This window comes from Vombatus ursinus, unplaced genomic scaffold, assembly GCF_900497805.2.
Source record: "Vombatus ursinus unplaced genomic scaffold, bare-nosed wombat genome assembly UNPS02014799.1, whole genome shotgun sequence".
Lineage (NCBI taxonomy): Eukaryota > Metazoa > Chordata > Mammalia > Diprotodontia > Vombatidae > Vombatus > Vombatus ursinus.
Window position 1 is genome coordinate 8402311 of NW_020954577.1, and position 12481 is coordinate 8414791.

The 12481-nt window shown below is 46.9% G+C and overlaps 1 protein-coding gene across 8 annotated transcripts in view; it reads right to left on the minus strand.

Annotated features, from left to right (window-relative positions):
- Window positions 1-12481, minus strand: part of MPP6 (membrane palmitoylated protein 6) — an 85792-nt gene that overhangs the window by 13375 nt on the left and 59936 nt on the right. For all 8 annotated transcript variants that reach the window (XM_027872065.1, XM_027872064.1, XM_027872062.1 and 5 more), the window contains 3 exons: window positions 9188-9340; window positions 8313-8540; window positions 734-865 (listed from right to left, as the gene is read on the minus strand). In XM_027872065.1, coding sequence (XP_027727866.1) covers window positions 734-865; window positions 8313-8540; window positions 9188-9340 — 513 coding nt within the window. The remainder of the gene's footprint in view (window positions 1-733; window positions 866-8312; window positions 8541-9187; window positions 9341-12481) is intronic.

Genomic DNA, 12481 nt, shown 5'->3' on the forward strand with positions numbered 1-12481 from the left:
CCCCAACAAGAGAGAGATGGCATTAGGGGAAAGTGGCCCGCGCTTCTGGGGACAACGGCACGAGTGCTGGTCATGTAGACAGATGACCAAGACTGGAGAACTGGATTTTCCACTTACTGGCTGCATGACCAGGTAAGTCTCCTTACCTATTTGGGCCTCAGTTTCTTCATCTATAAAAATGACAATAACAATACTAGCACTAACAACTTAGCTGGATTGCTGTTGTGAGAAGAAAATGAAATAATGTAGGAGAAAGTGCTTTGTAATTATAAAATGCTATAAAATGTTCATAAATTATCATTAGCCTTACCATGGAACTACAAAGATGAACTGGGTTCCCTTCTCTACACTCTCACCCACGATTATATCATATTATATTTGGAGGGGTGAGAAGATAAGTGCACCCACAGGAAACACATAAAATAACTGGAAATAAAGGAAACATCCCAAGAGGGAGTACAAGGGCCCAAGGACCCAACTCCCTGAACCATGAGGAGACCACTGTGGGGCACTCTCATGGGGTATCACATTCCTCCCAAATTCAGGCTCCTCTCAAAACCAGCACATCCGGCAGAGGGAAGACATCTGTGAAAGAAATGAGTTCGCTGCAGAGGTAGCAATGGAGGAAAAATGGACCCAAGTTTCTCTGAACATCCCAAGACTGGACCAAGCTAAGAAAACAAATTCTGCAGCGCCACTGAAGCCACAAGGCTGTGGGGAGAATCTTGCTCACCTGCCACCAGTTTGGGTCTTCGCGGTTGACAATCTGAAGAATTTCTCCCTTTGAAAATTTCAGTCCTGCCTCTTTGCAGGGAATCAGGTTGTCATTGTAGGGATCGTAATCAAAATGACACTTCACAAACACCTGAAAGGAGAGTTCACAGAAATATGAGAAGAGCTCAGGCTGCTACAGACCGAGAGTCAGGGTCACGCGCTTTCATGTTCTTGACCGGCGGAAGCCCAGCTGACCTCTGCAAGGGAAAATCTTTGGGGGTGATTTAAAGTTGGCCGTCCAGGTACCCGGCGAGGTACCAAGACACCACTCCAGCTTCTGAGGTCAAGCAAACCACCCCACCCCAACCATGCCCCTTTTATTTCACACCCAATACCAAACACTCTGCAGTACCCCAAAATGCTGCAATCCAATTTACAGGCTGAATTCCTGCCCACCCAACCCACACGTAAGCGGGGTAGTCCATGAGCTAGCCCCCAGCACACATTCTGCTGCTCTTTGCCGCTCACCAGCAAGAAGCTGGGGCACGCTGACAGCAGGTTCTGCTGAAGTGGCCAGCCTTGTTTTTTTTAATCTAAAAATTCTTTCTTTCCCCTGCATCATCATAATCAATTTTGACTAGACATACCTGTTTTTTTTTAATTAAAAAATTTTTTTTTCTTTTTCCTTTTTTTTTTTTTCATATCTGATAGTTTTAAAGAATAACAGGCACACAACAGATGTCTACCTTAACACAATTTTATCATTAAGAAAATTGTCAGGAAAAAGCACTACTTTTTCATACTCTTCTAGCTGTGCCTGTTGATTCTACATCGTTTTTTTCCTTGAAGATATAAAGACCTGCCCACCACCTTGTTCATGGCACGATGTGTGGATAAGAGCACGTGAGTCCAGGCCTGGACACATAGGTGCCACGTAGCTGCTCTCAGCTCAGGGTTTACCCTTTGCGAAAGAAGGTCCGTGGTGGCTCGCCATGGCAAACACCATAGAGACATGAGCTGCCATCATCGTTAGAAGCAACAATCAACATCACCCGCGATACATCCTTTGCAGGAGCAGCCTCTTAAGGTCACTCACTGATTCTGTTGGCAAAGTTTGGAGGACTTCTTCATTCCAATTTAAATACTAAACGCATTACGAATTTCTGGTCTATAATGGCAATTTGCTGACAACGAGATTTTTAAAATAAGAAAGGAAATATGCTTGTGTCTCTTTAAAGGCATTCAAATGAGTTCCTTCCAAAGTCCTTCTCACCTATTACTTCCTGATTCTAACAGCATTATTCAGATTAAAAGGCAAGAAAATCTAAAACTAATGCTAGTAATGATGAGTTATCTCCCCAAATGAAACCTGCACATCCACAGAACTTCCAGGCTACACGATGAGATGCAACAGTGCCAGATAGAAATGGGCTACAATCCTGACTTAGACAATCACTAGCTGTGTGACAGGAAAGTCACTTAACTTCTTTGGTCTCCATTTCCCCATCTCTAAAATAGGGATAATAATAGTTATCCTACTTCCCTCATATGGCTGTTGTAAAGAGAAACATTTTATCAATGTTAATGGACTACAGAAATAAGTTTAATATGTATACAAATATTGATTTGAAAACAAATTTAAAACACCAAATTATTAAACCTAAGAGCAGTTTTCTAGATTAACTACTATAATTTAGTTATTTACTATTTGATGATATTAGTGGACAGTCTTCAAATAAGATTCACTATGGTTGGAAAGGCTTAATGTCAATGCTAAAAATCGCTAGTAAGCCAAGATTTTCATCTAGGATAAAGTTCTCAAAGTCCAAACTCTACAATTTGACAATGACATGCAATACAGTATTTTGGTTAAGTAAAAAAAGATTAAGTTCAGTGGTGGACATTTTAGTTGGGGTGAAGACAAAGAAAATGCCATGGAACAACATCATACCTGACACGCTTGTGCTCAAAGTCTGTCCATACTGACGTCTGTCTAAAAACCTACGGTTCCCAATTCTATAAATGAGGCCGTAAAAATGAACACAGACATCAGCACCGCTTCCCTGGGCTGCCTGCATTTCCATTTGCTCCGTTCTGCCCAACAAGTGCTTACTATGTGTCAGGGGGAACAGCAGTGGCCCTGAAACTCTTCTAGATGACGCCAGCAAATATCGAAGGTATCCGGGACTGGCCAGACAGCTGGAGGGCGGGCGTGCCCAGAGCTCCCTCCGCCCCTGCTCCTCCTTGCCTCTTCTAAAGGCAGGGTGCACTGTGGGACAGAAGCTTTACAGAGAAGAGCAGTCACCCATCTTTCAAGTACATCCACCTACAGGGTTCAAATAAACTCAAAAGATATTCTTTACTAAGTTAGAGAGAGCATTTGGGCAAATTCTGTTCTTTCATACTTCAATTCACCTCACGTGGGCATTCTCTTCAACGATGTAGATTGCAGCCTGTGCCTTCGTATCATCTCTAATTCTTGCCTACGACCCCAGGACAGGCTTCCACCAGGGATCCCCAGGCTGGCCAGCGGCTCCACGCTGGCCCAGCCCCTGTATGGTCTCCCACTTCTCAGTGATCCTCCTCCATGCATCTCGCCCCCACGTCCTTCTCAGTAACGTGCTGCAGCCCACACGCGGTCATCCAGCATGTCTTCAAGGATGGCGGTATTCCATGATCCACATCCACAGGGATCACCAAGAGAAGACAGAGATCACTGAACAGAACCATGGGATGTGCTTTTTGCTCACTCGCTTTGGGCCCCAGGTCCCTTCTGGCTGCTTTGTACACAGGTGGCAATGGGAACCCTGCCATCAGCAAGCTTCCAATCTCACCTCTGCAGCGCCCTTCTCTCCTCTGCCACAGCCCCCACCCTCTGCAGACCCTCCTCCCCTCATGCCTGGACTACGGCAAAGCTCCTGGGGGCAGGAGTGCCTCCTGCCTCCAATCCATCCTCCATTCAGCCCTAAAATGCAGGTCTGACCACATCACCCCCTGCCCAATCAACTCCAGTGGCTCCTTGTGGCCTCTGGATCAAATAGGAAGTGCCCTGCATTCCCTGGGCCCCGCCAGCCTCCTCACACCTTACATCTCAATACACTCTCTTGGATTCCGGCCACCAGCCTCCTGACCGCTCCACAAACAAGACCCTCCGTCTCTCGGCTCGGGGCCTTTTCTCTGGCTGCCCTCCGTGCTTGGAACACTCGGCATCCTCATGTCGATCCCCTGGTTTCTCTGACTTCCTTTGAGTCACTGCTAAAGTCATACCTTCTGCAAGAAGTCACTCCTGGCTCCCCTTGACCTCGGCACTTTACCCACTGACCACCGACATATGCTGGCTGTATCCTTTCTTCTCTCATTGTTTCCTGTCGCCTCCTCAATCAGACTGTGAGCTCCTTGTGACTGGGGGCCGTTTTTTGTCTTTCTTTGTATTCTTAGCACAGTGGCTGACAATAACAGGCCTTCATCGTTTCTGCCCAGCACAAACATGGGATCCTTTTTCCTTTAGGCAGAGAGCCTTAGGACTAGATCAGCAACAGAAAGGTACAGACAGGCCAGGCCAAAGGGGTGCCATTACAGTAAAGTCACAGAGCAACTGGTCTCACTGTCCAGGCAGGTATCATTCTGAAAAAACCTCCACTGCTTTAATTAAGTCAAAACTGTTTTTGTTGAAATTAATACAGTGAGAAAAATCAGTTTAGTAGTTCAAATGCAGTAGCTCCATGGTTCCTAATCATTAAAAAACCATAGAGCATTAATGAGTTTTTTCTGACCCCGGGTCTCTAAGCCCAAGAATCATATTGCCATCATGGGTCCTATGTTTGGGGCATTAAAAAAAAAAAATTCAGAGCTTTGCCTGTAAACACATTTTCATTGATCCATTTAATCTATATTTATTGAGCATCCATTATGTGTAAGAAACTGCGCAGGGGTTGTGGGGAATGCAGACATGAAGAGTCTGCCTACACTGAACTTCAGTTTGGTGTGGAAGATAACAGATACAGGGTAAGATGTATAAGTAAAACAAAATAGATTTTTTAAAAGGGCTAAGAAATTCAAATGTGTTGGGAAGGATGTTATCTGGGAGGGATCAGGGGAAGCTTTAGAGCAAGGATGGCACTGGATTTGAAACACGGATAGGAAAGGGGAGTGAAGGACAATCCATGGCGAAGAAACAATGTGAACAGAGAGGCAGGAAGTATTTTACAAAGAGCAAAAACAATCCAACGTGAGAACACACAGTGTGTGATGGAAAAGAATAGGAAGAAGAGCAGATTGGAAAGGGAGGTTGATGCCAAACACTGAAAGGCCCCAAGAGTCCAAAGATGTCGGACTATACTTGGTGGGCAATGGAGGGCAGGCCTTGTTCCTTTAGGAAGATTACTCTTCAAGTGGCACTAACAAGTCTGGATGCAAAGAGGCCAGTGAGTAAGGCCCTGCAGCAGCCCAGGGATGAACTGATGAGCATCTGAACAAGGGTCATGACAACAGGAAAGGAAAGGAGGGACTGGAGGTAGGGGATCACAATGGATGAGACATGAGGACAGGGAGAAGGGGGGGGGAGGGAGAGAGAGAGATCAAGGATCAGCATAGAAGAGTAAGCATGTGGAGGGGTCAGAGAAGCAGGAGGCAGAGAAATGGCTAAGTGACAAGTGGTACAAAGAATTCAGGACTGAGGAAAAAAGAAAGAAGAAGCAACGGAGGTGGGAGCAGAGAGGAGAAAGGAATGAGGAGCCAGGCTGAGGAGCAAGAACAAGAAGGCCTCGCTGAAGGTGCAGTTTTGAGAAGGATGAGTTGACAGGTAGGGACGTGGGGAGATATGTATGAAAGGAGAAGACGAAGGCGTCTGAGCTCCACCTCTGATCTCTCAAGCAGAGAGGAATCAAGGTCAACTGCCAAAAGCAAAGGAGGCACAGACCAAGACTCAAGGAGTGAAGAAAATGTGCTACAGCAAGTTTGTTAAGGCAAGAAAAATCAACCAGTCGCCAAGGCTGGAGGTGAGAGGGCATCAAGGCCTGGCAGGAGGGATGCAGGATTGCAGACTGGCCAGGAGGCCCGGCAGAAGGTCAGGGAGGCCAGATTCTGGGGGGCCAGGAAAGCCAGAAGGGGGCTGACACCTCGGGCTAAGAGATCACAACCACACGAACTTACGGGCCTCTTTTCTACAACCTGCCTCCCAGCAGCCGAAGCAGTCCTATGGAGGTCACAGAACAGGCAGAGAGCGGCTCTGGACAGGACCTTGTGGAAGCGGCCCGCGGCCCTCTCTAGCTCCCTGACGTGACAAACAACTCCCCCCACCGGACTCTGCCAAGGACTCCAGGTAGCAGAGCTTTGGCTTTGATTCCAATTTTCTGCGTAGGAAGGGCATGATAAACCAGCATGCCAATGGAGTAGCCAACTTGGATCTAGCTCCTGCATATGCTCAGAACAATATTTTATTTTAAAGCAATTACAGATTCGAACACTCTGTAATAGAGATGTGCAAAAGTCTTGGAGAGATATTTCATGATCACAGATTTTAAAATTTAAATAGATTTTAAACTTCCACTAAAAACCTTCCCTGGTGCCCCATTTAGGGATGATGGGGAGTGGGAAATGGGAATGAGAGGAAAGGGAGAAAAAAAAAATAGAGAATGGGCTGTTCCAAAATGGATTGTAAGTCCACACTTTAACGTCCAGCCTAGTTAAGTTTGGATACGCTCATCATCAAGTTAGACCATCTGTTAAGTTACAGAGAGGTCCAGATCTGCATTCCTGGAGGGAGTCTGCACACAAGGAAGGCCTTACAGCTCTCTAAAATATCAAAATATAATAAGGAAAAAATATTCTCTATTGCTGTTATACTATATGCTCAGATGATGCCACCTGGCTCTCACTGGCCATTGTTTAGCCCTCCCCAACCAAGAACAATCTACACACTCCTTGGCCTGGCACTCCAGGTTACTCTCTTAAGTGAATCTCATGTTTGAGTAATTTAGGGTTTCTTTGCATATACTATGCTCAGCTGATTCTCTGGCCTTTGGTGTCTTCCTTGGTCACCCAAGCCCAAGGCAATCTCCATTTCTATTATTCCTGTATCTTTTCATCTGTACTGCTCAGGTGTGACATTTGCCACATACTGTACAGTAAAGTCCTATGCCCATGCCTTACTTCTTCTACTGCATCTTAAGCTCTGAGAGGGCCCTGATTGTATCTTGTACACCTTTGTATCCAGTACATAGCTCCATAAATATTTACTTACTGAATGCACAAAATAATCAGTAGTGTGACTGAACCTGCTACAGCTCGGCAAGCGGGGAAGTGAGCATTCAGAGGTTTGCTGCTGTTGACATCATATTTTGACCTGGTTCCCTCATCCCCCTTCATTCTAGCAAACATAGTAGATTACTGCTTCTAAAATTCCTCATCTGCACGAGGCAGCATGACCAGGTGAAAGCCGGCTGCGGTGGGAAGCGCAGCTTGGCAGGCAGACACAGACTGGGCCTAAGTCGTGACTCTTCTTGACCAGTGCTAGGGCCGACACTACAAAATGAACATGACGCTCTCCAAGGTCCCTCCAGCTCAGCACCCTCCTCCCCATCGTCCTGCCTTCCCATGCACTCTCCCGCTGCTCATGTCACTGTTTCTCCAGCACCCTTCTCCTCTTCAGGTAGCATCTCTCCGAATCTCTCCTGAGCTCCAGCTCCCCTCAGCCAAAGGCCACCTGACCCCAGACATGCAAAATGAACCCTAATAACCCTCTTTCAAAACCTCTCTCTGTCAGAGGCAAGGCTACTCATCCAGGCTCAAAACCCTGACGCTCGCCCATCTGCCCCTCCTCCCCACTCCCACGACCAGTCAATCGTAAGAATGTGAACCCCAGCACCTCCTCCCACTCTTCTTCCTGCTGCCCTACTCCAGGCTGCCATCACCCCCTGCCCAGCAGCTGGACGGGGTCTTCACACTTCCACCCTCTCCCGCCTTCCATTAAGGACCTGATTCATCTTTGGTAAACTGAGATCTGACTATACCACGCCTACACTCAAAACGAGACAAAACACTGGTCAAACAGCATTGGCTGGCATTCAGCGCCTGCCTACCTGGGACTTATTTTCACACTCGTCCTGCACTATTCCCCTCCTTTGATCCTAGGCTCCAGTGTAATGCCTCACGGCTCCCCCTACACAGGTGCAACTTTGGAATGTGGTCTCCCCCGCCATCGTGACAACCCGGTGAGATGCTGCTTATCCTTCATGGCCTCGCTGTGATGACATTTTCTACAGGAAGCCTTCCTTGATCTTTGCAGTTGGTAAAGAGCATTCCTGACCATGGACCACGGGCACCCCTTGATTCACGTCTTTCTCGCACACTCACCACGCATCACTTTTTATTATAATTTGTGTTATATTCTCCCCTCCAGACCATCAGCTCCCTAAGGACAGGTACTATGTCTCATTGAATTTCTGCCTTTCCTCAGGACCTTGAACAGTATCCTGCACAGAGCAAAGACCTCACAAATGTTCGCTGACCTTGCTAAAAACATTTTCTTTGACGTGACAAAAAATAAGCACATTCCTCCTTCTGGTGCCACCCGGGGGTGCCTGCCAAGGCCCACTCACCTGCTGAGGGGTGACAGTGTCCCTATAGCTGGGCAGGATTTTCAGCGTGACGCTGCCACTGATGCTTCTCAGCAGCTCCTGGAGCTCCTTGGGGTTGTTCCCGACCTCGTGACCATTGACCTCCTTAATGACGTCCCCCACGTGAAGAAGACCCTGCCGATCGATCATTCCCCCATGAAGGATTCGGGCAATGACCAAGTCGTTGTTTTCAACCCGGAACGTCACACCCTAAGGGAGAAGAGCAGTAACAGCACCTTCTTTATATTGGCCCCAATGGGTCCTCCTTGGCTATTCCTGAACACGTAAGAAGGAGATACAAATGTTCACTGCTGCCCTTACCAAGGACCCTCAGGATAAGCAAATGGGTTTTGCCCAGCTCGTCATGGTTCTCTTAACAAGGCTCAGCCAGCACCTGTGCCCTGGGAGCCTAGGGCAGGGGCAGAAGAAGGAAGCCATTGTCTCTGTATGTGGTCCTCACCCCCACCCCAGGAAGATGAGGGTGACACGGCAGCATGAAGAATTCATGCTTTTGGATGGTCATAGCCCAGGAGTGCTAATTTCACTTGTCAGTGGCATTTCCTATGGGCCGGCCACCTGAATTTTTCCTTCTTTAGGGTACAACAGAACCACCCCTCAGATGTATACCACATCTCAGTACCCCCCTACTGGCCCTGGATAATAAGCTACCCTAGAAAAGGGGCTCAGGGAGTGTGCTCAGGTCAGCACGTGCCTATAAAATTGAGAGGATCGTTACAGAGACATACTCGAATGCATGATGACAGAGGACAAATGGCAGACGATGGAGGTACCAGACCTCTGATACTTCCCCAACAGCTCACGGCTAAGGCAGAGTCGAGTTCTGATTATGTTCTTACCAGGGGCTCTCCTGCTTTCTTGTGGATACCAAGGATACGAATGGCATCTACCGGCAGCAACTGGTTGTTCACAGAGGAATGATTAATTTCTGGGCTAGATGGAGGTGAGTCATAACACTTTGATGCCACGATATCATGGGCCTCCAAAAGCGACTACAAAGGGCAGATCAAGCATTGGGTTAGGAACGACAGACCTGCGGGAAGGGCTGGTTTCATTTAATAAAAGTAGCCCAGAGGAGGCCACCCACCATAGTCACTGTACAACCCCCTAATCCACCTCCACCCAGGGCCAGAGCCACATTCTCAGAACATCCCAAACTCAACAGGTGCAAGACCGAACCCCCAGCCTTCCCCACAAAACCTGCTCCTCCTGCTGCCTCCCCTGTTTCTGTTGGCAGGATCATTATTTCTCCCTGGAACACTGCTTCACTCATGCTGCCCACCCCCCTCAATAAGGTGCCAATTCTGGCCACACACGCTTATTGAGCATGAAATGTAGGCACTACAGAAGGCTCAGGGCACGTGCTTTCTCTTTTCTAGTTCTACTCCCACAGGACCCTAGCTCAGAGACCATCATTGCTTCCACCATGGATTAGTGAAGCAGCTTTCTGATCAGAATGCTGGCCTCCCGTCTTCCCTGCTGGAATGTTGGAGGAATGCCCACATTTTGGGCCAGTCATTCAGGGCCCTTCACAGCCTGCTCTCAGCTGGCCTCCCTTCTCTCCTGCTGCCAGGCTCTTCCCCAGACTCCAAGCCCTTGTTTGGGCCATAAATCACAAACCCTCACCTCATCTTCACCTTCTGAAATACTGCTCACCGTGTAAGGCCCGAGCAAAACAAAGCCTCTGCCAAATCTTCCCTCACCCACCCCTGCCAGACGACCGCCTCCTCTATTAAATCTCCATGCATCTGCTATGCCTCCACCACCCTCGCCATGTTCAGATTTTGCTAGCTAGACCTTTTGTGCCCAGATCAGAAGCTCCCCTCATTCCTCATTTCTCTGCCATGACTTCTTAGGATCCCCAGGGCCTCACTGATTTCCAGAAGCTTCTCACAGGCAGTATTACTGTAGCTGTGAGAAAACAAAGGAATAAGGACCTATGGCTCACTCTCAATGACCCCACCAATGGGATGGGGGTTGGGTCACTGGATGCCACTTTATCTTTACTCCAGGACCACGAGCCTTTCCCAGGCAGCCCCATACTGCCTGCAGGGAGATGGGAGTTTCTAGAGCAAGTGAGAGGCCAGTCCACCTGTACCGAAAAGACGCCATTCCAGGAAGGTCAGAGATCTGGTGGTCATAACGGGATTCTGGATGAAGGAGCCAGGGGTGTCTATCTCCGAGAAGAGAAAACCTAAGAAGGACTGGAGAGCTACAGATCTGCACAAGACCAGTGCCATACAAAGGAAGACTTGACTCCAAATGTTTTCTCATTAGCTTAGTTCCTCATTCAAATACTTGTGGACACCATTTGGACGCCATTTGGAAGAGAGAGGAGATGTGTTCCACATTTAGCTCCAGAGGAAGAATCCATAGCAATGGGCAGAAGGAAGGAAGACTTAGCTTTGATATGAGGAAAACATCTGTCTACAATCAGAGCTCCCAAAGGAGCCTGGGATGCCTCCCCTTCACTGACCTGAAGGTTTCAGACTCAAGAGCACATGGGTCACTTTTGGGGGGTGGTTATAAAATAGCAAGTCACTGTAATCTGTATGCCTCAGTTTCTTCAACTGCAAAATGGAGACAATAACAGCACCTACCTCACATTGCTGTTCATGAGAGTCAAATGAAATAATGTTTGTAGGGCACTTGGCAAACCTCATAGTGCTATATAAATGCTATCATTATTGTTATTATCCTTATATAACCTGTAAAGTCCCTTCCAACTCAGAGATTCCTTTTATGACTGCGTGACTATGGGAAATGACAGATAACTGGTTTAAAAACAACTGTGTTGTATTAAAATTGTATCTGAAGGTTGTGAGTGAGGAAAGAGTCTAACCTTTTATAAAAAGAACAGTTTTGTTCCAGCAGAAAGTCACATTGTAAAACTGCAGGATTGAGAAGAAGTGATTCTGTGTAAATTAGTCCCTGATTAGCAGAGAAGTGGGAGTAAGGGAGCAAGCCGCCAGAGAAATCCTTGCCTAAAGCCCCTACTGTGCGAGGAGCAGAGAAACGCTGTGGTTTCTGGTCTTCCTTTTCATGGAGCAGGCCCAACAAAGGGCCAAGCGAGGCAGGTGACCAGAGTGGACATTTCTGAGGCTGCAAAGGCCAAAAAGCTAACACGCGAGGCTCTGAAGAAACAGAAACAGCACCAGCTAGGTTACAGGAAACTGAAAATAAATGGGCAACCACCCGGCTTGTGAGACATTAAAACAAAACAAAAAAAATACTTTCTTTGAGAAAAGGAAAGCAGTCAGGTGATTACTAGATGACAGAATTTAAACACAGAACTTATACCAGTTACAACAGTTTTAAAAGTTGTATGCAGGATCGAAATTGGATGTGGCCTCAATTTGTAGTGAGAATTTAAGCACTATTTTATGGTTGTTTAAATGAAATTTAAGTTTATAGAAAAGGCATATAGTGAGTGTGGTGTCAATTTCCAGCAAGTCTCCAAATTACTATTGAGAATTATTGGTAAACATCTAGAAGAGAAAGTGCCCAAATCAGTAAGGCCAGGCACCTGACCCAAGCCAGGGAGGGTCAGCCCAGATGAACTTCAGGGCCTTGCTGGCCAGGACCATGAGCCTGGCAAATCAGCAGAATGCTCTGGCAACAGTTTGCCTAGATCTGTGACAAAGCACTGGCTAACTGATCTCTTTTTCTCGTAGAAGAGATGGAGAGATGCAGACTGGATGATAATGCAATTAGATGGATTCATAAAAGTTGGTTCCCAAGAGAAATCATGACTAGTTCCATTTCCACTTGGAAGAAGATTTCCGCTGGAGCACCCCAGGGAGCGGGGATGGGTCCCATGCTGCTGCTTAACATTTTTACCAATGATCTGGATAAAAGCGTGGATGCCATGCTCATGAAATTTTCAGATGACACAAAACTAAGACGAAAAACTAACATACCGGTTGAGTTAGATTTTTTAAAGATCTTGACTGGTTAGAATATTGGGCTAAATCTAGTAAAAGGAAAATGAAAAAGGAGGTAAAGTGTTATAACTGTTAGGTTAAAAAATGACTTCAAGGAAGAAGATGGGAGACAGAAGTCTCCCTATAAAAAAACAGGGGTGTTTGAGTGGACTGCAAGCTCAGCGAGTCAGCAATGGAAACTGTAATTGA